This window comes from Choloepus didactylus, chromosome 22 (assembly GCF_015220235.1).
Source record: "Choloepus didactylus isolate mChoDid1 chromosome 22, mChoDid1.pri, whole genome shotgun sequence".
NCBI lineage: Eukaryota > Metazoa > Chordata > Mammalia > Pilosa > Megalonychidae > Choloepus > Choloepus didactylus.
Window position 1 is genome coordinate 11973845 of NC_051328.1, and position 27147 is coordinate 12000991.

The 27147-nt window shown below is 47.5% G+C and overlaps 1 protein-coding gene across 3 annotated transcripts in view; it reads left to right on the top strand.

Annotated features, from left to right (window-relative positions):
- Positions 1-11490, top strand: part of NUP93 (nucleoporin 93) — a 116003-nt gene extending 104513 nt beyond the window's left edge. For all 3 annotated transcript variants that reach the window (XM_037815828.1, XM_037815829.1, XM_037815830.1), the window contains 10 exons: positions 449-640; positions 1231-1357; positions 1463-1535; positions 1824-1868; positions 3432-3548; positions 4272-4390; positions 6381-6498; positions 6954-7037; positions 8475-8603; positions 11226-11490. In XM_037815828.1, coding sequence (XP_037671756.1) covers positions 449-640; positions 1231-1357; positions 1463-1535; positions 1824-1868; positions 3432-3548; positions 4272-4390; positions 6381-6498; positions 6954-7037; positions 8475-8603; positions 11226-11336 — 1115 coding nt within the window. In that variant the 3' untranslated portion in view covers positions 11337-11490. The remainder of the gene's footprint in view (positions 1-448; positions 641-1230; positions 1358-1462; positions 1536-1823; positions 1869-3431; positions 3549-4271; positions 4391-6380; positions 6499-6953; positions 7038-8474; positions 8604-11225) is intronic.
- The last annotated feature ends 15657 nt before the right edge of the window (positions 11491-27147 follow it).

The window sequence follows — 27147 nt, forward strand, 5'->3', positions numbered from 1 at the left end:
CTTTGTTTAAAAATTCTGGGAACAAAAGAAGATTCCAAATAATGGTTAGCAATTGTTGAAATCAGATTTCTGTGAATATGAGTGAACTAAACCTTCTTTGAAATCATTTTTCCTCCCTTTTGAGTGGCTCTTATCAGAATAAAGGAGATAAACATCAGCCTTTGTAGTCTAAGTCCCTAAACTCTGTTTCTCTCCTACCTAATGCAAGCAGTTTGGATTGTACAGTATAATCCCAATGTGCCAATTATATTGCGAGGTCTCGAGAAGGTAACAAGTATTGCTTCACATGGCAACTCGTTGTGCCTGGGGCCCCTTGATTAAGACAGCCTTGGACCAGCAAGTCTTATTGTGCCTAGCAAGTCCTTTAAGCACAGGGCTTCTGCCAGGGGACTTGGGGCTGCCACTAGGCATCTTCCTTCTGAGTGGGCTTTATCTCCTCTCCCCCTAGGCGAGTCCCACTTCACGGTGAACCAGCAGCCCTTCCTCTACTTCCAAGTGCTGTTCCTGACAGCACAGTTCGAAGCTGCAATTGCCTTTCTCTTCCGCATGGAGCGGCTGCGTTGCCATGCTGTCCACGTGGCACTGGTGCTGTTTGAACTGAAGCTGCTTTTAAAATCTTCTGGACAGAGTGCTCAGCTCCGTGAGTACTTGTGATGAGCTGGCCAGTGGTGTAACTACAACACATCACCCACTGGATGACGGTGGACACATATAACTGCAACCAATAAGGGTTTGGGCAAACAGTTCCAACCATTTTAGAGCATTGTTGGCCATTGGGGAGAAGCAGTCTCTGGAGTCATGAGCCTGGATCACATTAAGGCTCTGGCTTAATGGCATTGGAGACTGCAGTCATTGTAGGTGCATAGCTGCCTGGGGGCGGGAGGTGGTGGGCAGGGGAGGAGAGGAGGTAAATGTGGATGAGTGGCTGTGGGGCCCTGGTAGTACAACACAATCACCCCAGAGCTTGTGCTGTCTGATCGGTAGTTGCCATCTTGTCATTCAAAGATCAGCACACCAGTAATTTACTACAAAATTCTGTTTTCTTCACTCAGTGGAAGTAAATTGAGGACAGAGTGGGGAAGAGGATTGGCTGATACTTAAACTGGCAAACCTTTGCCTGGGTTGCGGGTATAGATGCTGCTGGGTCTTTGGATTCAGCTTTGTGATTCCTGGGCTGCGTGGGTCAGAGGGGCAGTGTGGTTGTGACCCATTCTGTCCCCCACGGTGTAGTTAGCCACGAGCCCGGCGACCCTCCCTGCCTGCGGCGGCTGAACTTTGTGCGGCTACTCATGCTCTACACCCGGAAGTTTGAGTCCACGGACCCGAGGGAGGCCCTTCAGTACTTTTACTTTCTCAGGTAAAACTTGCTCCAGCTAATTTTTATTTCTGCCATCTGAGAATGACTGTTCGAGACCTCACTTGAGCCCATACCAGAAACTATATTGCTTTTGTCTCCTTCCAGGGATGAGAAAGATAGTCAAGGAGAAAACATGTTTCTGCGTTGTGTGAGTGAGCTTGTGGTAGAAAGTCGAGAGGTACGTCATGTGTCCTTGTCTCTCCCACCGACGGTGTCCAGTCCACGTGTTCTTAGGCCAGGACAGTCCTGCTGCTTGCCTCTGTACGGTTCCAGTGGATGTGGCCTGGCAGTCTTCCAGAATTTTGTTTGGTTTCTAACAATCAAAGTATTGATTTCAGTCTCACTTTTCTAGTATGGATAAGACTTCTCCCACCTTCCCTCTTTTCTTCCCATTTTGTCTCATAAAAATTGTGGTTTATGTGTATATCCTTATCCAGGAAATTAAATAAACTTTTTGTCTCCACAGTTTGATATGATTCTCGGGAAACTAGAGAATGACGGAAGTAGAAAGGTGGGTTAAATGCATACTGAGAGAAGTGGTAGCTTGCAGTTGGGGATTTATAATTATCAGAAGAATACAGTTAGATTTTAGGATGCAGGGTTGCTAAAGATATAAATCTTAACAAAATTGCTTTGTGTTAAAAACAGAGAATGAAATTATGAACCCAAAATGATGACCTTGATTTTGCTCACATTTTCTTAAAATGTGCAAATTTGTGTTTAGATCGCTTTCTTCATGGTGTTCAGAACACTCATCTGTTCACACTTGCCAGTTTTTGAGCTGAGAAGGCTACATTTCTGCCATTCTTGGCTTGGAAACTAGGCAAGAAAAAGAGACTGATGATTGCACCCACTCTCCCCAGATGGAAATTTGGAAGTGCACTTGAGTTCCCTCAAAAGGTAGTTTTGGAGGGCTCAAATTCTCCATCGACCCCGGAAATGCAGCTCCTCCCTTGAGCTCAGGGATTCTCCTGAGATCCTTCATGACCATTGGGTGGCATAGTGGAAGGGACAGAGACCCTGGCTTCAGAGACCAGGATCTTGACCCCGACTCGGACCACCCTCCCCTTCCCCCTACCTCCTGTGACCTTGGGAAAGTCACTTGTCCTCTCAAGGACTCACTTTCCTCATTTATAAAAATAAGTGATTTGGCCTCAGCAATCTCAAGATTAACTCAAACTGCTCACACCATCTCCAGCTCAGAAGAGAAAACAATGACAATGCTGATGACAATGGCCTATGCCTATCTAGCAATGAAAGTTGCCAGTCACTGTGCTCAACACTTTACCTGTCTTTTCTTGTTTAATCACTGCAGCAGCCTAACAAGGTGGGACTGTTATTATTCTGTTTTCCATATGAGGAAATGGAGATGAGAGGTTAATTACTTTCTCCAAGATCATACAGCTAGTGAGAAGGGGAGCTGGGATTTGAACCCAGGCCTTCTTGTCTGGGCCCATGCTCTTTGCTGATCTCCTGTGTTGCTTTCAGGGTGCCAGCTCTGAGCAGGGGTCAGAAGGGCCAGAGTCATCATGTGATCTGCATCAGCTTGCCCATTGTTCCCTAGGTCCTGTATCATACTCACCTGACATTCAGTTGCTGTTGAGTGGTGATAGTGATTTTTTTTTAATAACCTGATCATGTTTTCATCACTGAGTTTCTTTTGCCATCTGTCTTGGAAATCTGAAATCATTCAGATATTTTCTCTAAGCCTCCTGATTTTCCCTCTGGTACCTGCTCATCAACTAATTTAAAATCATTGATGATTTCACCCACTCTCTCTGGGTCATTTTAGAAAATTAGAAAACACGGATGTCTTATTGCTGACTCCTCTGTGCTTCTGGGGAGTTGGCCCCTTCAAATGTAATTTGCTTGATCCCTTTTATATTTTTAATAGGACTGTGTATCTTCAAGAAAGCCACAGTCCAGCTTATGAAATATATGTATTGCCCAGGGCAAAGCATTTTCAGTTAAAGTATTTTTTGGATCACAGTTGCTTCTCTGTGTTGAAAATAACAGTTCTGTGCACTTGTCTCTCTTTCCCCTCTTCCTCCTCCTCCATTATTTGTCTTGTCAGCCTGGAGTCATAGATAAGTTTACTAGTGACACCAAACCTATTATCAACAAAGTTGCTTCTGTGGCAGAAAATAAAGGACTGTTTGAAGAAGCAGCAAAGCTTTATGACCTTGCCAAGGTAAAATATGCCCTTTTCCTTCTTTTGCACTTAATAGATTTGTTGGCCTTTTGGCATTAAATGCACAAACATTCTGAAGAGGCCGTCGTACTACCCGCCCTGCTGGAAGCATTTTCTTCTACTACGTAGGCAGTTAATGGTCCAATCAGGGTGCAATTCCCATTTTACAGAATTATTTCTGCCCATAAGGTATTTCTGACAAAACAAGAGTTACATAATAAAAGGGTATCCTGCAGGCATTGAACCGTAATCTCATTTGGCAGCAGAATAATCATCCATCACATATAAATCATGAAAATGCCACTGTGCCTACCTTCTGGGCAGCCACACTGGTGAGCAGTGCATGTTAGAGGATAATGCTACAGTTGAGACGTTCTGAGAGAATTGGAATTAGTATTTACACCTAGCTGCTGCTGATTGTATGACCCAAAAAAGATCGCATTCTCTCCTTTATCAGCTGAGAAAAGTGGGCAAAGAGGATACATGTGTTGTTTTAGTTTAAAGAATGTTTTGATTGAAGTATAATTAACATATAGAAAAATATACAGATCTTAAGTGGACAGCTCGATGGATTTTCATAGGTATGTATCTGTATAACCACCACCCAGATCAAGATTCAGAACATTTCCATCCATTACCCCACAAAGTTCCCTCTTTTGATTTGGTTATTTAGTTTATTTTTCTTTCTACTGATTATTTCCTTAATTTAAAAAAATTAAACAGAATGCTGACAAGGTGCTGGAGCTGATGAACAAGCTGCTCAGCCCTGTCGTCCCCCAGATCAGTGCTCCACAGTCCAACAAAGAGCGACTGAAGAACATGGCGCTCTCCATTGCGGAGCGGTAAGGCTGGGAGCTGGCTCTGGGGAGCCCTGGGGGTTCCTCCTGGGCCTCCTGGGGTTGACTCTCCTGGGTTTGACTGTGACATAGCTGAATTGGGACAAGGGTGGGAAGTGTTTCTGAAAACGCTATGGTATGAGGATTTGATTTTATGACCATCATAAAACAGTGACCTTAATTAAAAACAAATATGTAAATTGTGCTTATGCCAAACCACTGATCCTCACAGCACCCTTTGTCTCTTCAGTGACACAGGCCTGTTACCTGTGTTTTCATAAGTGACCTGGCTGTGTGACCTAGTATATGCATCCCTTAACCCTCTTAAGGGCTTTGTTTTCTCATCTGTAAAATGGAAGTGTAGGGCTAGATGCTCACTACCATTTCTTTTATCTCCTCTCTGCTTCCTGTGTCAAAACATCCTTTCTTGGGTTCTTGAGGGCCTGCCCAGCACTTGGGTACTCTTGGTATGAATACAGAACAAACCCTATTACATAAAACTTCATAGGTTGTTCAAATCATTTAATGATGCTAGAATTTTATTGATCCAAAGAATTGGTTCATTAGCTGGGGCTCCGAAATATTTCCCTTATAGTGGAATCTTCCTTGCAATAGACTTTCCTATGATGGGGTTTGACCTGTGTTGATAAATAACAGTGTTCCTGAGTCTTATTCTTTTCCCTCTCTGCCTCCCTACCCCCACCTCAACCCTGACAGCCTCAAGCATGGCCATGTTATGTATTCAAGAACAGGTTCTTATGCTTCTTATGCTTTTACTGCATATGTATGTGTCCATAATCAATGTGTAATAATTTGTGTGTGTGCTTTAAATTTACATAATGGTGTCATTACTGAGTGTAACATTCTGCCATGTGTTCTTTTCTCTCAGTACTATTTTTGAGGTCTAGCTATGTTGATACATATGATTTTATTTTTAACTGCTGTATATTGTTCCATCATCTGAATATTCCCTAATTTTGTCATCTGGTTCAGCACTGATGGACCTTTGGTTTTCACTAGCAGTGCTCTGGTGAACATCCTCCTCTGTTTCTTTACACACAGAGTTGCTCCAGTAGTGGACTTATGATGGGGCGGGGCAGAGCAGGGTACAAATGTTCCGCCTCATGTGGTAACATCAAACAGTTTTCCATAGTGGCGCTACTAATTTACTGTCCTGCCAGCAGTGTATGAGAGTCCCCATTTCTCATGTCATAACCAACACTTAGTACTGGGAGATCTGTAAAATTTTGTGCATGAGAGTCCCCATTTCTCATGTCATAACCAACACTTAGTACTGGGAGATCTGTAAAATTTTTGCTGAAAAGGTAGATATGAAAGATTGTCTCAACATTTTAATCATGCATCTTAGGTTTAATTCTATGCATTATGTTCATCTCTATACTGTTATGTCAGATGTACTTTTATCAGCCATTGCAAAGGCATTTTAGAACAAAGCTGATGATGAATGGGTAGGGGAATTCTTAAAGTTGGCATGTCCAGTGCCACTCTACTCCCCGGTGAAAAAGAAGAAGAATTTTCATCATTAACTGAGTTAACCAGTTTAACTTCTGAAACAAAGTATGTCACTTTTTGCACTCTGTTCAGAGAAAACTCTGGGTTGGGTTGTTTTCCTGGGGTAGCACAAAAGAACACTCTGGCAAAAGAGATATCTGCATTTAGCAAACAATCCCCATGGGTGGCTGCTGGGCTTTTTGTGCCCATCAGGACCTCCTTTCTTCCCTGGAGATGTGGATGCTGAAGTGGTGGCTAAGGCTGCAGAACTATGCTTTGTGCAAGATATTTGTAGGTGGATTCATACCGAGTCCACCATCAAACTCTTAGATATTTCAAAATAAGCACTATTTTCCACCTTTTAATTCCCCTCACCCAGAGAGACCAAGAAGTTTTGATGCTTTTCAGACTCTGTAGTTATGGACTGAATGAAAATTCATAATATGCTCCCACCCCCCACCCCACCCCTTTTTTTGTCTTTCAGGTACAGGGCTCAGGGGATAAGTGCAAATAAATTTGTGGACTCCACATTCTATCTTCTATTGGACTTGATTACCTTTTTTGATGAGTATCACAGTGGTCATATTGACAGAGCCTTTGTTGTAAGTTTCAGGAGGGGTATTTGAAGTGTATGTTAATGTATGCCCTTGAAAATTCAAAATACTTCACAGAAATAATTTAAAACAAAGGATATGTTGCCAATGTGCCTGTTAAATGAGGAAGAACAAATATGATCCTGGGTACTTAAAAGGCATTTCTGTTTGTTTGTTTTCCTTTCTTTTTTCTATTCCTTTCCCCTTTAATCTGAAAACAGAGAGGTTTCTCAAAGATATTTTAGATCTCTGAATTTTAAAATTGCTTCAAAAAATGAGGATAAGAATTAGGTTAGCCAGCAAGTTGGAATCAAGCCTTCGTGCATGTTGGGGACAGTAGCACTTTCTGTTAAGGAACCCTTTAAGAACATCTTAGACAGTGGCTGTATGTTTATGGAAGGGGAGCGATTGTTATGTTTTGTGTCATCTGGGATTGGTGGTGTTTTGGTTTTTCTTTTAAACAGATAATCGATCGTTTGAAGCTGGTGCCCCTGAATCAGGAAAGTGTGGAAGAGAGAGTGGCTGCCTTCAGAAATTTCAGTGATGAAGTGAGTCCTTTTCTTCTTTCTGAGTTACAGAATTCTTTTTCCCCACTTTTGTCGAAAGCTTTTGATTTTAATGTAGCTAGTAACTTCACGAGTTCCAGTTACTATAATCATACAGAGTGGGTTTCCCATGTCTGGTCTAATTTTGTATCTCATGGGCTGGTATTTCTCTGAGTGCTTGTATCCCTAACAGATGTCCTGATTCAGAAAGTATAGTTGCTTTGGTGAGGAGATATTTTCTTAGGAGAAACAGATTTCTGGTTGACCCTGTGAGGTCTGTTTTTGTTCTTTAATATCCACTTTTTCTGGAAGATATTTTAGTGCTCATCGCCTATCTTTAAGTAGTTCCATAGGATGTATGAAACACACATCATGATTCACTGCAATCCATCCCCTCCCTGAACTGTTTTGTCTAAAGAAATAAGTGAGCCACTGTGGACTAACCATCCCACGAGTCCTAGAGCCACTGTCCGGAGAGCTACTGGCACGTGGCCAGCCACGTCTAGCCCAGGACTGCTCAATTGGGCTGCACACCAGACTCAAAGGAGAATGTTAAAAAATCCTTCTGCCCAGTCCTCACCCAGAAATTCTAGTTTCCCTAATCTGAGCTGTGGCCCAGGCCTCCCCTGATCATTCCTATGTGCAGCCCGGATAAGACTTTTTCTCTAGAACTGCCAACACTCAGGCCAGTCGCCTGGTTCTGGAATGTCACTAATGGTGTTTCAGTTTAAAATGGTTACTTGTTAAACAAATGTCTTTTATGAAAAAACATGTTTCTATTTTAGAGTAAGAAGTAGGGCCAGGTTTTGCATTTGTGGAGGGACAGTTTATGGTAGTACATATAGATTAGAGATCTTGCCCCTCATTGATCCTCCCTGCTATACCTGATTCTATTCTTAGTCGCTGTTCCTTTGTTGCTTTTTGTCTTCCCCTGGCTACATCATTCATTGCATCTTGGGCTGACGTAGTGGGCCAGGACCTGCCCCGGTAGACATTCCACAAAGACCCTGCCAGAGTTTGCAAACTCAGGCCATGAAGTCCAATGGAAACAGTCTAATGTGACAGGGACTATAGGGAAGCGTGTGCATCCTCCCCTTCTGACATTCAAATCTCAATTATTTTGGTAATTACTCTGCTGGCCAGTCCAAACCTATATGTGGTCAGCATGCTTTTGGCTTACTGCCCTCACACACGAGAAATGGCATAAAGAAGAGAGCAGGAAGAGTGAACCCCACCCCCACCCCACCCCCTCACCGAGCAGCATTGCCTGGCATTTGCTGTCACCCTCACCCTTGACACTTCAGCGCCACTGGCTCCTTTGTGGTGACTGTGTGGCTCTCTGTCGGGATGTGATGTGACCATGCCCATCCTCCCTCTGCCTGTTGGTGACCCCAGGGACTTGGTTCTTTTTCCTTACTCCATGTGTTTCTCTCTGTGTAGATCAGACACAACCTCTCAGAAGTGCTTCTCGCCACCATGAACATCTTGTTCACACAGTTTAAGAGACTCAAGGGGACGAGTCCATCCTCAGCATCCAGGCCCCAGCGAGTCATCGAGGATCGCGACTCTGTAAGATCCCGGTGCTCTTGAGAAACCTTGCTGAGAACCACCTTTCTGGTTTGCTGTCCCTTGCGCTCGCATGAGTCTACATGACTGGAAAGAGTTCTTTTCCTTAAACCGGCAACTGGGTAAATCTTTTGTCATGAGGCTCCCAGATTTGAACATTAATGGGATTGCTGCTCTTCTCAAGCTAAAGAAAAAGAGGTGCAGGATCTGTGAATGTCACCATTTAAAAGAAAAAAAAAAAAGTCAAACAGAAGGCTCTTTTGATTCCATGAGAATTTCTTGCTCATTTAAAAATACAAGGTTATTTTGTGAGTTTCAGCTTATCATTGAGGACTTTCATCAAAGCCATCCTTTCCTTCTGATTGACACATTAATTTCATGCAGACCCTTGTTTCTACTCTCATCTGAACCTCACGGTTTCCCTCCAGAAGTAACCAGGGCAGGTATTGTTATCCCTATTTTACAGCTGAGAAAACTGAAGCCTGGAAACAGGAAACAATTGCTTTTGAGGGCCCTCAGGTGGTAGGTGAAGGAGCCATGTCAGAGGGTGGGTCTTTCTGACACCTGGGTTAGTCCTGTTTCTGCCGCCATGGACCTCCACAGTGCATGGGCCTCACAGAGTCCAGGTAGATAGGTCCTGGGACTCACATGGCCTGTGTTGCCCAGTTGATTTAACAAAAGTATGAAAGTATTTGACCTGATTAAAGCAGGAGAAGGATAGTCAGATGCTGTTTTTAAATAGCCTTTCCCTTAACTTTTCCACTTAATTTTGACAAGGCTCTCAGGATTGTGTATAACATCAAAACCTGATTTTGGCAGCCAAGAAACTAGAGCCTTAACATCCTGTGTTCCACCTCCGAGGATACCTGTTGGCTCTCCCCACCATGACCTCCCATAGGCTCTGTCATTGACAAAACTTCTGCTTAGTGAATGAGGGTGAAAAATTCCACTTTTAGGAATGTGAGTAGCAGTGCTCGGGAGTATTCCCTGAGTGGTAGGCCTGTCCACGTGTGCCCCAGGGGCAAGCAAGAGCCTACACGGCAGAAAAAATAAATGGGCTCACCATGCGTAGGCCTCGGCAGGTGTCTGTTTTTATAATGAAAGAAACCCATGCTGTGATGTTTGTGACTACAAGTCATTGAAATAGTGGGCGTCTCCTGGTGCTCTGTGCTGCATAGTCAGGATTGGGCTTGCCTGCAGAGAGGGATGATGGTGGCCTGGCCAGCCTGTTCCCCACATCTGAAGGGAGCTGTCTGAAAACCAGCTGAGCTGCACCTTCTGTGCATGTTTTAATCTCTCTGTCTCTCTCTTTTTTTTTTTTAGGTATTTAGCTTTTACATATCATGAGTAAAGCCATTCTCCTGTCTTCTTGCACACCACTTTCCTTTTTCTTTCCTTTTCTGAAAGGCAGGATGGGTAGGGTCGAGGAAAGTCATAGGTGAAAAACCACTTGCCCTAGAAGTGATTGCATGGTTTAAAGAGGAGTCCTGCTCAAATAAGGGGATGGATCCCTTTGCCTGAACATCCCTAGAGCTCATTTAAGGTAACTTCAAGTCAGACACAAGAGCCCATGCATTTTGATGCACTTTTAAAGAAAATCGAATGCATACTTTCATCACAAAGTAAAGATTTCTTTTGATTTGGACATTAATAGGGACTTAATACTTGCTGATTTATTTCAAATATCAGGTGAAAAGCATTTGCCTTTCAATTTTCTTCTTGGAAGTTCCTTAAGTATTAAGTAAGCTTAGTACATGACCGTCAAATTTTCCTTAAAAGTTCTTGTTACTGGTCCAGAGGAAGTATTTGTAGACTCTCTATTCCAGGTACAGTTTCTTTTCTTGCTGGTACAAGCATCCAACACACCGCAAAATAGGGCAACCTGAGACCCCAAGCCCCAAATATATCTCTCTTGCCGTGATGATCTGAAGCTGTTCCCCTAAGTTTCTCTGTTCCTTTTTCATTAATTTATCTAAACCTGGAAATCAGAGTGCAAATTGTCTTTTGTTCTGTTATTGGAAATATCTGGATTTTAATTCTTAGGGCCTTCTTTTTCCCTCTGAACAATCCAGGAATTCCATAATTATTATTGCCTGGGAATAGAGGGCCAAGCACTTACGTCAAGAAGGGAGAAACAGAAGGAATAAAAGGAAGGTGAAAGGAAGAGCAGGGGAAAAGAGCTGGAAAAGGACTGTACCTGGTCCCAGCCATTGCCTCTGGTGTTGCAGGTGCTTTGTGGGGGTCCTAGAAACTCAGATTCCATGGAACAGATGGGAAAAGCCAGATAGGAGAGAGAAAGATCCAAAAAGAGGGGCAGGCAGTTCTGAAGCACGGGGCTGTGTCAGGAGCTAGTCGGACATGTCAAGGCAAGGCTGCTTTCTTGGCCTTTTGCTCAGTAGAAAGACTTGATGCCCTGTGGAACTGGGGTCTCCATGGACAAGCTTTGCTAGCTCTGTGCCCTGCTGGAGGAATATGAAATTGGAGGGTAAGACTGTGACCCACTCATTCTTTCCCCTCAGTCCCTGACACTGAGGGGAAAGAATGGAAGAGCTGGTGATCATTCTGGGTACATTGCCCTGATTTGAAAGTTAACCTTTCTTCTTCTCTTCCTCCCCTTTCTGTCAGCAACTCCGAAGTCAAGCCCGAGCCCTGATTACTTTTGCTGGGATGATACCCTACCGGACATCTGGAGACACCAATGCAAGGCTGGTGCAGATGGAGGTCCTCATGAATTAAGTGCAGTGTGTTGGGCAGTTTGTAGGACTGCACGCTGTCAGTACAGCAGGCGCATGGGCCACTGGGTGGGTGGAGGGTGCGGTTCTGGTTTTTTTTCTGTTGTGTTTAGTTTTGTTTTGTTTTTTTGTATTATGTATTTTTGTCAACACCAATAAATTCCTTTGATTTGTATTTCTTTTAAACATCCTTTTATTTTTATTGTTTTTTTTTTTTCCTTTGAAAATTTTGTTTAGATTTTCATTTGTGTACTGGGTAGAAATGCCTTCACTAGTTCTTGGGCCAAAGATTGATAGACTATATAGGCATTTGTGATTTGGTTAAAATTGACCTTAAGTGATTAAAAATTCATGCAAAAAGAGCAAGGAAATGAAGCCATTGGGAGTTACTATTATTTAGATAGAATTCCAAAGCAGGGTCATGATTCATTTTTCATATTATTTGAATGTGGAAGCCAACTTCAGCCTTAGGTTTGTTGAGATTTGTTTGTGAAGCATGGAGCTCTCTGTGTCCTCCCTCTTCTCTGAGGTGTATCTTGGTTCCAGGTGGTCGAAACCTCCCCAACTCCTCTACTCTAAACCCAGGATTAAATAGTTTGCTTTTCAGTTGAAATCCTACTAGGGTTACAGATATGCATGGAAAAAGATAGCTTGAGGGAGGGTTGAACATCACTGCTGCCCCACTTAGAGTCGACTGCTCATGCTATGAAAGCCTCTTTGAAAGCATTTTGAAACCCCTCTTCTTTTTTCTGATGGTCGCCTCCTTTGCTTGGAAGTCCTCTGCCCCATTTGTCACACTTATTGGCTGGGCAGGCTCATGGGCTACATTCTGAGCATCTGACACCCTGTGACATCAGCACTGTGGACATTCAGTCCCTGAGTGGTGTTCATTCCTGTTGTTGGCTCTGTTTCTCCCAGCACCAGTCCCAAAGCCCTGGACTAACTCTGGAGAGGAAATGAGAATGAGTGTTTGTTCCAGAATGGGCCAACTGGGGCCCCAAGAAACCAGACAGGGGTCCGCTCTGCCAGTTTTGTGGACTGCTCCTGAGGCTGACTCTTTCCCAGGAGGATGTTAAGATCCCCAAAATGTCTCCAAAGGTGCTTTTTGCCCCTGGAGAGAAATCCCCTTGTTCACAAGGTATGGTTACCCTTGCTGTCCTCCAGTTGTTAAAATAATTGTTACCTTTCCTTGGAGGATCCCTTTTAAAGAGAAATTGCTCATTTATAGGTAATGGGATCATCTGCTGTTCATCACTTGGCTTCCATATTTCATCAAGGATATCGCCAAGGGTCAGCAGGGCTGTGTTTGGCCCATCATCCTCTAGTCCCTTCTGTTCCCCTGGAGCGCTCACCTTCCATTGAGCTTTACTAAAGTCTCAGAAGATGAGCCCTGCAGGGGACTTGATTCAGCGAGTTGTGCCCTACTTATGTATTTTTAAACAAATCATTTGTTTCAATAGTGCTGTAAAAAGAGTCCTCTGTGGACTTTTCATAAAGCGTAACTCAGTGTTTTGTTTTTTAATAGATCTTACCGGCAAATAGAAATAGAACAAATGAGAGAAATCTCAAGTTATATAAATATATATTTTCTCCCTGGCCCACGAGGAGTAACTGTGGATTTGCCTTTCCTTGTGGGATCGTGTAGTTCCGCCTGCACAAAGTAAAAGTGCGCACGGGCCCTGGGGAAGTGGATAAGGTCCTCCCCACTTTGGCCAATAGATGAGACATAAAATCAGAAGGGATAGAAAAGCAACCAGACCTTTAACTGCCCTGGTCAGGGAGCAGTGTAGAGTTAAGAGGAAAGTGGTCAGTGGTTGACAGTTGAGGATGCTCAAAGTGAGACATTTGTAGGGGAAATAAGATAACTAGGTTCATACCAGAAGGGCCAGACCTCATGGAGCAAATCCCAGGACTTATCCTACAAGCTGATTTCTGTGGTAAAGCACAGCCTGCTGGGTCTGCAGAGACTGAGGCTGAGTTTCCAAGGCCATGACATCAACAGGTTCCCATGTACCCATGGTTACCGTTTGTGCCCAGACTTCTTGACCTTGTGACAGGTTGTTGGCTTAAAAAGTCGTCCTCAGCTCACCCATTCAGGGGACTAAATCCTTTCCCTAGACATTGGTTCACATATCCACCCTTTACCCAGGGAAAGGGAGAGAAAGTGGCACTAGGAGTCTTTTGTCTTCTGGGGACAAGATTCCAGTCTTTCTGATGAAATCAGGGGCACTTAAGAGACTGACAGGGTCAGTGACTGCCTCAGAGTGGCTCACAAGAAACTCAAATGAAGTACTGACTTGATCTGGATGCTTTTCAGAGGCCTCAAGATTTCATTTCAAGGATTTGATTCCTTTGTTTGTTTGTTTGTTTGTTTAAATAAAACAACTCTGGCTGCCCAACTTCAAAGGGAAGACCGATGTAGAACTGGTGAGCGCCCTTAGAGCAAATCTGGATGGTCTCCTCAAAGAGCAGGAAGTACCCGTTCACACTGGGGCCAGAATGTAAACCCATTCCTGCCCTCCAAGAACTTACAGTCTAAAGACTTTTAATGACAATCTTGACATCCACTGTTGTGTTTTTTTTGAGACATCTTTTCAGTCCTAGGGTTTAAATTACTTTTAGCACCAAACTATAGAATTCCTCCCACAGTGTTCAGCATTTGCTGATTAAAAAAAGAAAAAATAAGGACTGTTCTTTGCTCTTTGGGATCTTACCCCTGCCTGCTTTATTTGAATAAACTCTCCTGGCCAAAACCCTTGATTCTAAATTTAGCAATATTATGTGCACATTTGCCAATGTCCTACTGATTTAGACTGTATCTCCACAATACTTGTTTCTCCTTAGGCATCAGAACCTTTGTCTAGCCTGATAGGTAGTTCACATCACTTGCCAGATTTCTCTCATGCTGCTCAGGAAGTGATTCAAGCACACTGAATGCTGAGTTAGAGAATAAAACCCTCGACTGGCACATTGCCCCAGGCCTGGCAAAGTACCAACAGGCCCCGCACTGGCTATGGACTCTTGCTTCGGCTCAGTCATCCACAGAGATAGATTGAACACTGTGTCCAGCCAACTGGGAGGTGTTGCCCAATGGAAATGTGCATTTTATGTTATCATTCAAGGTGCTCATTTTGTATTAGAGAAATGCTCTAGCATTTCAAGAATACCAGGAAGAAGTCAGTGACTTGAGGAAGAGGAACTGTGTAGAACTTAGGGCAGAAATAAGTTGTTTCGGGGGTCCTGAATGTCCCCCATTCTTCATTCTTCTAGGCAGAATTCAGAAGTCACTCACCTTCAGCCATCTTCTGTTAGTTTCATATTATAGTAGACCTCACAGGGCAGGGAGGGGAGGGAAATTAATGTCTTTCTGCCACTTGTTTCCAACTGAAAAAGTCAGTAGAGAAAGCTTACAACCACTAGCTAAAATGTTTTGAAAATTTCCAGTGATCTGGGCTTCCCCTAGCCTTGTTAGCCTGTTGTGACTTACGCTATGGTCCAGGGCCTGGCTAAGCAGGGCCCATATGTTGTGTGTCAGTGAAGTTCAGTTCAGCAGATAACAAAGCACCTGTCACGAGCGGAGCCATGCTAGGGAGCTGGGGGTATTCAAGATAAATCAAGCATTGTTCCCAACCCAGAGCTGTTAAGAAGGCTAAGAAAATAAGCTTTCTCTTCTATTCTTCTTTTTGCCAGGATCACCTAATTGGAAGTACTTGTGGTTGTAAGTTGCTAACACAGGGAAGGAGGAACATTTTCTGTTCTAACCTTGGTTTTTGACACATACGATTCTCCTGCCCTCTCCTGAGTATATAGCCTGTGCAGTGATTCTGTCCTCTGGCCTCCCTGTGCCAACCCGCCTCCTCACAGCCTCTGTACCAGCTCCACGGTGCCTGATACAGACTCTCTTTCAGCTTGGGGGCCCTTAGTAGGTGTTCAGTCTGAAAGGGGGAGCAGAGGATTATCTCCTGGGTCAGATAAAACAGTCAGAGCTGATCCTTCAAAGAAGGAAACTTGCAGAGCTGTAATCAGCAGGGAAACCTTGAGGGGAAGGGGGTGAAATTTTGCTTTACTGTTAACAACGATAAAGGCCAGAGCTTTAAAAAGGTAGGGGTGGGGTGGGGTGGGGAGACTGGCAGAAATCCAGCACTGCATTGGTGTACTCGATCCTCAGCATTGCGTCTGCCTTTGGGGTCCTTGAAAATCTGTGTCTTGAGGATGAGAAAAGGGAAAAAGTTTGCCACAGGCTGTGGCTTCTGTTCTTTGAGCAGGAAGTAGGAAGTCAGTGAATCCAGAGGGGGCTTCTAGTTGCCGAAACAGACATTCTGCAGCCCTTTGGCAGCCCCAGCAGAGCCAGCCTGGACAGACATTTTGGGGACTTCCAGGGCTGTGTGGCCTCCAGGTATGGCCCTTCATCCAGGCCAGATTTAGCAAATGAAAATCCAGGATACCAATTAAAATTTGAATTTCAGATAAACAACAAATAAATTTTTAGTGTAAGTATGTCCCAGTTTTATCTGGCTACCCTAAGCAGGCTTGCCTCGGCTGGCACTAGGTCCTCAGGCCAGGCACAGGCTGCTAGGAGCTCTCCAGCTAAATTGGATTACCCTGATGTGTTGCACTGTTTACGCATCTGTGAGCAGCGGAAATGACGGTGAGATATGAAGTCCCTTGAGAGAGGGCACTAGCTGGCATTCAGTATTGAAGAACCAGAGGCAGAGTGAGTGGGATAATTGGCCCCAGTTGACCTGGCTGCTTCATCTACTGAGTATTTTTCCATCAGGAATTCCAAATGCGCACTTTATAAAAAGGGAAGCAAGCAAAATACAACTTTTCCTCAGCCAGTAACTTTCTTTAGAAACGTCATGGGGGAGTTCTTTGCTTTATTCAGTTGGCTGATTGTTTCCCTTTCTTTTGTCTTTGCTTTTCTGATGTTGCTCTGTGTGGTGTTTGTGGGTAGAGGGGAGGGATGGGGGAGAGTCAGTGTGTGTTCTTCATGTACCTTTCTGTACAGTAACTTCTGTGTTTACTCTGTTTAGGATGGTTCCTTCACCACCACCCCTGTCTGTAGCCAGTAAATTTGTGGAATGTTCTCCCAAAGTGCCATGTGCCACCTTTGTTCAGTCCAACAGTGGAGAGGAAACATCTCTCAGGCCTCCTTTCCTGAGGACTGTCCTTAGCTGAGGCACACCCTGGGGAAGCTCTGCAGCCCAGCCTGGGGACTGCTCAGAAGGCAGCAGAAGTGCCTCTTCCCAGCCTCTGGGGGTGAATGAGCCAGACCCCTTCACTCCCTGCAAGGAGGGCTCATGGGTCTGCTCTATCCCAGGGTCTGGGAAGTCCCCAGAGGTCTCTGTAAGTACCAAACTCTGGACTCTGAAGTGTTGCTCTCCCTGCACCAGCCGCAGAATTCAGCCCCCTGACTACTCTGAAGGGTCTGAGGAAGGTCAAGGGTCTGGCTGGAGGTGTGGCGGGACAAGTAATCAAGAGCATGTTGGTGATAGACCCAGCATGTAGTATGCATTCTGGGACTGGGAGCTGTTAAAATCGGCTAGTTTATTTTGGATCCTCAGTGGAAAGCATTTGAAATGAGGGTTGAGAGCAGGATTGGGGACTCTGTTTTGGTTGACTGGTGGGAGAGGCTTGGGCCTGATCGTGGGACAAATGTGTGTTCTTAGACAGTGTCGGCTTGTGTTGCTGACCGGGAAGGGCAAGATCTGGGTCACAGAATTTGTTTGGGGATGTGCAAATGGCCGGGGAGTTGGGGGGAGGGGGGAGTTCATATCTCTCACCTGGTGGAACTTGCCCTAATAGGAAGCCCTAATGGGACCCGGCTCAGCTGCACTGGTAGACATGGAAGAGTTTCAGCCCATTCCTTTTGCATGGGGGCCCTTGACTTGTTCAGGCCTCTGGGAGGCCATTTCCTGATGCAGCACCACGTTTCTGAGCCTCACATGGTGCCTGGTGTCCCATCACAGCGTTTAATGGTCTCCTTTGGGATTCTGCAGCACCTCCTGGAGCAAGGGCTGAGCCTGTGGAAGGCAGAGGGGAAACTATTGACAGGGGTCGGGCAGATGAGGAGAGGGCTCTGGGAGGAAAGGTGGCCCTGTTTGTCCAGCTCTCTTAGACTTGGAGGCCTTTCAGAGGGGTAAAATGGCACCCAGGTGCCAAGAAAGAGACCTCAAGTCTGAGGACTCACAGTGAGAAGTGAGGCCCCCGGAGCCTGGGAAAGCTCCATGTTGGCAGTGCTGCTGTGGGGAAAGACACTTTCATTGGGGGGAGGCCGGATGGCAATTCTTTTTCTCAGTTGCCCCAAATGTCTCTCTCCCAAACAGCACCAGCCCGGAGGCATCCCCCTCACCACCCGCTCATCCTCCCACACTTGGCGTGGGCCTCCGCAGTAAGAATTTTTGCTGATCAACTGACAGATCAGCTGGCTTGTATTTTTAGGAAAATCTAAACCAAACCGAAAATGTGCTTCATTTCCTCCAGTACAAGTGTTTGGGATGTGGCCCTCTGGTGGCTGGCAGCGGTAGTTAGCTTTAGAAAGCACAAACTGCCCAAGAAGGACTTCAGAGACTTTGAAAACTGATTTCTGAAAGTGAGGAAGCTCACCAGCGATGGTGCTTGGGCAAGGGAAGGGGTGAGGAATATTGGGAAACAGCCTCAAGACCAAAGGCAGGTCCTAGCCAGGCAGCAGCCCCACAAGGCTTCGGGGCCTGGCACTTTGAGACGAGCACACACTTTGGAACAGGACTGAAAGTTGGGGTGAAATCCCTTCCTCACCACTGGTAGTTGCCTGACTGAGGGCAAGTCACTCTTCTTCTCGGAACCAGTTTGCTGGTGTATAAAGTGAGGACACCAGTTCCTATTCTATCAGGCTGTTGGAAAGATTAAGTTAATTTGTATAAACCACCTACCTATTGCCTGTCACACAGTGGGTCCTCAATAAGGGTTGTTTTGCCAGTCTTCCCCCAGCCTCACTCAGGTGGGTCTCTAAGGCAATAGTGTGTCCTCTACCATTTAGCTTCAGCCTTTCAGCAACAGGTTATTCACACAAGTGCAGGTGGAATCAGCCCCACCCCATACAGGGCTGCTTTTCTGCAAGAGACAAGACTAAACCAAAAAGTTTGCTATGAATGGACAGACCTTGACAAGTCAAGTTCAGCTTGCCGTTTCTGCTTATTCAGTGACTTCTAAATGAGAACGCAGTCAACAAATGTTTGAGCACTTGCCCTGTGCCAGACATCGTGAACCAAACTGAGGCCCCTGCTCTCTAGGAGTGTATGTTTTACTGGGGCCTTTTCCTATAATAGGGGCTCTCTCTCCCCACACTGCCTGGAAAACTTCACTCACTCATCCGTTCAGCACCCCTGAGAGTGGGGCTAAGGGCTCTAGGGAGATTTTTGAGACTGGGGCACAATCCCTGATTTCTTAAGCTCAGTTTGGTTGGGGAAAAGGGAAAAGCAGGTATAGGTGCGTATGCAGACATAACTATAATAATCTGGATGAAATGGGAGCCCAAAGGCAGGCAGGGGTTGGGGGAGCCATCTGCAAGTGACCAAGATTTGGACCTGCAGAAATGGAGGAGCACCGTGTGGGTATGGCTGGGGTGCCTGGAGATGGCCCCGCCTGCCCAGGATGCAGTGAGCCCCAGCTCCCTTCTTGGCTCGGCCCCAGCTGGTCCACTCCTCACACCCCAGCGACATTAGGCAGCTCTGCATCTCTCCAACTTTGAAGCAGGAGAAGCAGCAGGACTCGGGTGAGTTGAGGGGCCCTGGGGCCAGGCAGAGACCTGCCAGGCCTTGTGCTCAGCCCTTCCGCAGCCAAGCAGCAGCCTGACTCTAGGCAGCCACCTTGTTCCAGAGGTGTGGGGAGGGGGTCTGCCTGGAGGTGTCCGTGGCCCATGGGGCAGACAGCTGGGCAGGGGGTGGTCTGATTTGGGAGGATGCACTTGTCTGTACAAACCAATGATAATAAGGCTGCTTATTACCCTGGTCCACACCCAATGAATCCAGCAATGAGCTGATGGCCAGCTTATGTATCAATGTGTGTTCCCAGGAGGAAAAAGCTCTTTAAAAACTTTTTATAACATTAAAAATAATTTTTTATAACTCTAAACCAGCATTACCTTTATCACTAACAGGCAGATTCTGGACTGCACATATGCCTTCTTTCCTTTTATAGCTCCAGCTCTGCTCTTTCCAACCCTGACCACATATTAGAATTCAAACTACTGCTTTCCAAGCCCCTGCCCCCAGAGCAGCTGGTTTAAGTGGCCTGGAAATGGCCTAGGCACCAAATGATATTTTTTAAAAGCTCCCCAAGTGATTTTCATGTCTCATCAAGGTTAGAATCTTAGTCCTGACCAAAAGCAGGGACTGAGAATTCAGCCCCTGGGCCTCACTAAATGTGGACCACCCCATAAAAATTAGAATGTCTGAGTTGCACTAAATGGGAAGATGAAAACTTCCACCTAACGATTAGGGGGGAAAAATGCATGGCTTCTATATTGTGCCTAGGCCCACTAGGGTCAGCTTGCTCCTGTGTGCGCACTGGGGTCACCCACCAAGATCAAAGACAGCTGTCCAGCCTGGTCTTTGATGTGTTGGTTAACCAGCTCCAAGGACATCAGTTGAAGAGCGTCATTGTGTATGTGGGGGGGGGGGGGGGGGGGGGCACGTTTTCCAGGAAATCACAAGTGAACAAATATCTGACAACTCTGGCCCCAGCCAGTCCCTGATTGAATCCCTGCCCCTCATCAAAGATCCTCTTTCCTAGTGCCCCCCTGCCCCAGCCTTCCTGGGTCCACCACGGGCAGGCATGTGCCTTGATTGGGGCTTGTGCCGTGCCCCTTCAGTACCTGGGGCTGCTGCTAACAGAGCTCCTGAGAGGAAAGTCCTCAAATTTCCTACCCCTGCCGGAGTTCTGAGGTCTGCCATGGACCCAGGTCTGGAGTGGAGGCTCCTCTTGCAAGCAGCCCCTTCCTGCTTGAGACAAATGCAGCCCAAGTGGTGGGTGCCATCTTGCACCAAACCCTGGGGGTGCTGGGTGATCACTGGCAGAAGACCCTTTGGAGCTCAGCTTTGGAATATTAAGGAGGTAAAGGGGCCAATTGACATGGGAGGGCCTCTCAGACTCTGGGCTTCTAGGACTCCCTGAATTGTCCTGCTTTTACACATGGCTTGTGCCACAAGCTGAGTGCTGATGACTGCAAACAGCCAGAGCCAGTCTGCATTTCTGCTTTCTGATCCTGAGCTCCTCTTTCCCCTGACTCCTCCCCATGCCCTCAATCTTTTTTTTTTTTTTTTAAATAAATGAATCTTGGCAGCTGCCCTTTATCAGAATTACTACGTTTAACAGTTGGGAATGAGTTGGTTTTCCCACCTTTCTTTTCTGATAGCCAAGGGCTGAGACAAAATAAATGAATAAAACATCATTTATATTTGCAGACCACCATTAATGTCCTTCAAAATGCTTCTTTCCCAAGCTCCCTCCCTTGATCATCAAAAAACTCACTGACTGAGTGGAATTATCTCCATTTGATGGACAATGAAACTAAGGCACATAGGGATGGGCCTGAGATCGTAAGGTAGGTGATGCGGAGCTGGGACCCAGTCCCAGGCCTCGTTTGGCTCATGTCCTTCCAGCTCCTTCCATGTGGTCATGGCTGGGCCCACCTTAGGGGTGGGATAGGGAGCTGAGCTCTTCAAAGCAGCTCTGCAAATTCTGGCCTTCCTGATTCTTGCTCCTGGAGCAAGTTTGAGGCTCCCAGTCTTCAAAAGAACCCAGTAAAGAGTGTTGTAAAATACACTGTGGAATTTAAAACTCAAGTGAAATGACCATGCTTCCCTGTTGCTTTCAAGAAAAAAAAAAAAAGTTTACAGTAAAGTTAGAAAAGCTAAAGGTGTATTTAAAAACAGAAGACTGGTGGCCAAGGAGGTGTCCTTGGCCATTCTGAGAGAGAGAGCACATTGGCAGAGCCCGGGGTGGAGGAATGCTTGGTTATGTCCATTCCTGTGGGCTGAACTTTTGTTAGAACCATTGCATTCTTTCCATCGGTTCAGTGGCACCAAGCTCAGGCCACTCTTTGTGGAAAAGTTTCTGGTTGAAGGGACAAAGGGTTGATGGAGATTTAGTTTCTTTATGAGAAGAGGAGGAGGGAAAAATTAAATCTCATTCTTTTATCAAATAGTAACAACTGATCGTGATTCCCATTTTTGCCTTGGCTGTCAGGAAGCTCCAAGCTAACATTGGGCCTCTCTCCTTCCTTAAATGATGACTTTTCTCTTCTTACTTTTATTCTAACTGTGCTATTTCATATATCCCACTCCACCCTTGACCCCAGCCAGGGGAAGTCATCCCTTCTATGACCCCATGTCACATTTTATCTAGGGATATGCCACTTCATCCTTGCGTTGTGGCTATTGTTGGTCTTAACTCCTCTGATGGACTTTGAGTTATGCTCCTTAAGGACAGTGACTATGTCTTGTTCTTCTGTGTATCTTCCAAAGCAGCCAGATTGTGTCTAATAAATTGTGAATATCTCAGTTCCTTGTGGAACGAATATTGGATAAATAGGTTAAAATCAAAGTCTGACCATGAAGGAAAAAACCAGGAGTCTTTAACAATGAAAATGTTGAATGATAATGTTAACTTATCATGCACGTTTCCCTTTTTGCTTTAGCAGCCAGTAGCTTCAAAGTACTTCAGTGTGCAACTGCTATAATATTGCCTAGGTAGAAAAACCAGGATTGTAGCAGAAACACCACATTCTCCGCAGGGCTCAGGGAATCCTGGCTCCTCTGTCCTGGTTGGCAGAGAGCTGGCTCTCCCAAGGCTGCCGCACTGTTGGGGCTTTTGTGTCTGCTCTCCTTTTCCCACTACCATCCAGTCTGTGAGCCCCTTGTGGGCAGGGACCCAGGCCCCGTCGTTTGCAGCCCTAGGCCCTGGGAGCAGCCTTCAGTCAGCGAGGATGTTTGCAGGATCGGTCTGGAGACCCGCAGAGTCACGCCCCGGAGGAGGAAGCCGCTCGAGTTCTGGTATGGTTGCTGCAGCTGGTGTTGTGAATCAGGCCGACGAGCAGCGCATCCTCTTACCCGGCTATTTCACGACACCAGGGTTGCATCATACCCATCCTCTCCAGGCGAGCCTCGCGGGACCGTCGGACGCATGGCTTTGGGTATGGGGCGGGGTCTGTGTGTGAGGTTGTTCCCTTTAGCCCACTGAATCTCCATCCGGGCTGCTTCTCAGTCACCTGGGGAGCTTTTAAAGGATACTAATGCCCCCTCCTCACCCCCCAATCCCAGAACTCCCCAACCCGAGATCTCTGGGTGTGGGGCTGCAGCACCAGCATTTGTTAGAGTTTCCCGGGTGACGCTCAGTTCTCCACACACAGTCAGGGGCGAGCCCTGAAGCTCGCAGCTGGGGCTGAGTTGTCCATTCTTGCCTGACTGTTGCTGTAGCCTCCTTCTGGCCCTCCCCGACCCTATTTCCTTCTGCTTTGCATTGTCCACCACACCACGGCCACCCAACCAGCTTCCCAGAACCAGATGTGATCTGATACCCCAGGGTGAGGACTGGGCTTCTTACCCTGGCATTCAAAGCTCTTCCGGCCGGGGTTCCCAGCTCAGAAATGGCACAACCCTCCCCACTCCCATCCATCTGCTGCTTCTGTTGGCTGGGCCTCCAGAATACAGTTGAAGTCCCAACACTTCCCGGCATCCCACCACACCCACAGCTGTTCCCCTGGCCTGCCCGTCATATGCTCGCAGTGGCCCCTGACTAGTCTCTTTGCCCTGCTCTGTGTCCCTCAGTCTGTTCTCCACACCACAGCCAGTGATCTTTGAAAACTATAAATCTGTCCATGGTGCTTAGTCCTGCCATGTCTCACACCCCTTCGGTCCCTCTGCTCCAGCCACACCGGCTCCTCACTGCTCTTGAAGCTCCTGCCAAAGGGCCTTTGCACTTGCTGTGCCCGGTGCCTGGAACATTTGCGCTCCCACTGCTCCCACGTGAGGGCCTCCTTCTCATCGCTGGAGCTCAGCTCAAATCTCATGCTCAGGGGGCCCTAAGTGCCCCTCCCTGCATGCACTGTCCTCCACTCTGCTTTTTCCTGATTGTTTTTATGACAGTTACAATTAAACAACGCTTATTTATTGTCTGTCTCTCCCACTAGAATGTGAGCTCCAGGAGGGCAGGGCCTTTGTCTTGTTCCCTGCTGCTGTGCCTCCACTGCCTAGCACAGGGCCTGGTATTCAGTAGGTGCTCAATAAATTGTGGAACGAAAAATTTTCTGAACCCTTTCGGCCTCATCTCCCCCCGTTTCTTTCCTCCTCCTCATCCCCACAGCAACACAGGCTCCAATCCCACCCACCTCTTCTCTGGGACTGACCATGCTGTTTCCGAACTCCATGCCCCCCACATGCCATTCCTTTACCCCATAATCCCCGCCATCTTTCTTCACCTCCATCATCCAACTCCCTTCTCCCTTTCCTGGGCAGCCTCCCTCCTCTGCTCCTGCCCGCCGATTGCCATGATCTCCATGATCTCTCTGCTGGTCTGTCTGCCCGGCAAGGGTGTGGGTTCCAGGGCCAGGAACACAGGAGGGGCACAGTAAGAGCTGAGGTGCCTCTGAGGCCACAAAGACAGGAGGCCCTGAAATTCAGAGGTTACAGCACGCCCTACTGCCCTCGCCATTTCAGCCCATTCTGTCCAGTTTTGAATCTCGCCATTCCTTTGACTGCCCCTGTTCAGCTTCCTGAGAAGCCAGAGATGCAGGCTTAGTTTACGTGGAGCCAGGCGCTGACCCTGGACAGGTGAGCAGCTACCGACACTGCTGCGGGCATCGTTTCTACTTTACTGATGAGGAAACTGAGCTTGCTGAAGTTAGGGGACTTGCTCCAAGTCACAGAAATGGACAATACTGGGAAGCTTTGCTCAAGGGTCCCCAGACTCAGACCCTAGGGGCTCTGGGAACAACCTGGCTAGGTTCTTCTGGAAGCTGGAGTCCTGGGAGGTGGGGACCATGTGTGACCCACAGCCTTATTCCCTGTCACGAAGAGTGCCTCTGGGAGCTTTTCTGAAACTGATTAAATTCCACCCAAGCGCACAACTCCCCTTTCTTGGGGGTCTGTGCTTTGAGACATGATGTTCTGACAATCCTTTCAGCTTGTGCCATTGGTAAGCCCTCTGAGGGGCTCTGCTTAAGCCCCATTCCCCTAGAAGGATGCTGAGGGGCAGTATAAGTTTCTTGAAGCAGCATATGTTCCCCTCCAGGGCTGGAAGAGACCCTGGAGCCGACCCAGGCCAAAGTTTTGCAGAGGCAGGTGGAAGTGACTTGCCCAGGGTCACCCAGCAAATTCTTGGCCCCCTCATTCTGCCCGTGGTCACTGTGCTGCTGCAAATTGGCCGGGGTGACTGGCACCTTCAAGCCCCTTCCCCTCCCCAGATCTTATCAGGAATTTTCCAAGGCAGCCCAGGGGTAGGGTATGGAGGAGTGGCGTAAGGGGTGTTGGGCAGGAGTGGCAATTTAAGAGCAGAGGGAGATAAGATCTGCCTCGTGGGTCCCAGGGAGGGAATGAGTAACCCAGGGTGGGGGCTGCCAGGAAAATGGAAAATTGACCACGACTGGGGGACCTTGGCCTGGAGTTCTCACCTTCACCCCCCACTGGCAGCTGGCCCCACATCCTGTTGGTGCCTCCCTTAGGAGGGGATGGAAGCCAGGAAACATGTGGGTAAACCTGGGAGTCATTAAGAGGAGCCTTGGGGAACATTCTTTTTGAAAAGTTAATGCATATGGTAAATATGTAAACCGAGGCAGAATCCTGAACTGGAAGGACCCCGCGGAGTTCCCCTTTCACCCCCACCCCCTCTCCTCCCCATAATGCTGTCAGCCATGGTTTCTCTGTCAGGAGTGCTTTGCGTGCTTTGGTTTCAGGTCTCCTTTGTTATTCATCCCACAAGCATTTATCCGGTACCTACTTAACAGAGGACAAAACAGGCCAGATGCTTGCCCGGCTAATTACATTCTAGCAATCCAGACGAAAGTAGGGCCCCCTCTCCAAAAAAAGGCACTTAGGTATGGGAACATGTCCAGGATATTACAGGGCTCCTGGACCTCAGTTTACCTGCCTGCATCTTGGAGGGCAACCCCCTCTGGCCAAGCGAGAACACTGAGCATTTCCACCTGCCCCCTTTGCTGGCCTGTCCTGGGGCCCTCTGGGCCGGGAGCCATGAGAGGGCAGCAGGAGCCAGTGGCCCACCTGTGGGTTCTCAGTGTGAGCTCTCAGAGTCCGTACTGAAGGGGAGAAAATGCGTCCCTCCGCATTCCTCCAGAGAATGACTGGCACAAGCCAAGCTCAGATGTCCAGGGCTGCTGGTGGCATTGAGGCCTTTGTCCATCCCCTACCTCCTCCTCCAAGACTCAGGCCAGGGCTCCCTCCTCCAGGAAGCCTTCCCTGACCCTCACCCTGGAGCGTCTCTCACCACTGCCCTCAGGACACAGCCATTTCCCCACTGACTTGGCAGCAGGTGTGACTTCTCACTGAGCCTGGTTCCTGCAGCCACCATGGCAGAGTAGGCGTGAATAGGTGGCAGTCGAAGGACTGAAAGAAACTCAGCAGGGGCGAAAAAAGACCATTGACTTCGTTGTGAGTTCCTAGGCAACTCCATTCCCAAAGGTCACAGGTTTTGTTCCCAGGGGGCAGACTCTGAGACCCAGGAGAGAGTGGATGTTCCAGGGAGTCAGGCCTTTTCTCCACACCCATCAGGCTCTGGATGCCGGCCACGCTGGGGGCCATGGGGGGACCAGGCCATCGCCACAGGGGTGACACACAGCCCTCGCAGCAGCTGGGGAATGAGTCCTTCATCCCTGATCCCTGGAGGGGAATCGGGCAGCTCATCAAAGTGTCCACCATGCCACTCCCATTTATTCCCCCAAGAACCCAAATCCAACCTCATCCCCGCCCCCAAATGGTTTAGGAGCCTCCAGTCATCAGAGCATTGCCCCTGCTCCTGTCCCTGTCCTCCACCCCCTGTATTCAAGGCACGGCTGCAGGGCTGCTGGCAAAATGGGGCCCCAACCTGCCCAGCCCAGGGCCTCTGCCCACCTGGTGGGTGCTGGGAGCCCTCTCTGGGGTGGCTTGGAAGGGAGGCAGCTGGCTCCTTGGGGCTCTGTGACTGGGTGGCCCTGCAGGCAGAGCCAGGGAAGTGGGGTCCACGTGTGGGCTGCGTGTGCCGGTGTCCATTGGTGGCTGCAGGTCACAGCTCAGACCTGCTGAGCTCTGGTTCAGGGTCCATGGCTGTAATGATCATATATATGAGGATGTCTCTGTGAGGATGCATACACTGGGAGACAGGGGTTGGAGTAAGAGAGATGAACTACACACACACACACACACACACACACACACACACACACACACACACACACACATATACATCATTTATCTAAAATATGTCAATTAAAAAATACTAAATCTTATATTTAAACGAGATCATAGTAGAGTGGGAGCAGCCCTAGGGTCCCTCTCTGGATTATGCTCCTTTCCGGGGTCTTGGATGGGGATCTCCGCTGAGCTGGACTCAGAAGAGCCCCCCAGGGCCCTGGCCCGGCCCGAGTCTGGCACCCTCCCTGTGTGAGGTGGGACCACTATCTTGGCAATCACATGGCGGGCAGGACAGCGCTGGGCACATGCTCCCGCTCCCCACCCTGTCGGGGGACCCTGCTTGCCAGCCATGGGCGGTTTGGGCCAACCTCCCTGCCTCCCTGCTGCTGTGGGCCCAGCCTATAAAGCCTCCCTGCCCGGCCCCCTCCCTGGACA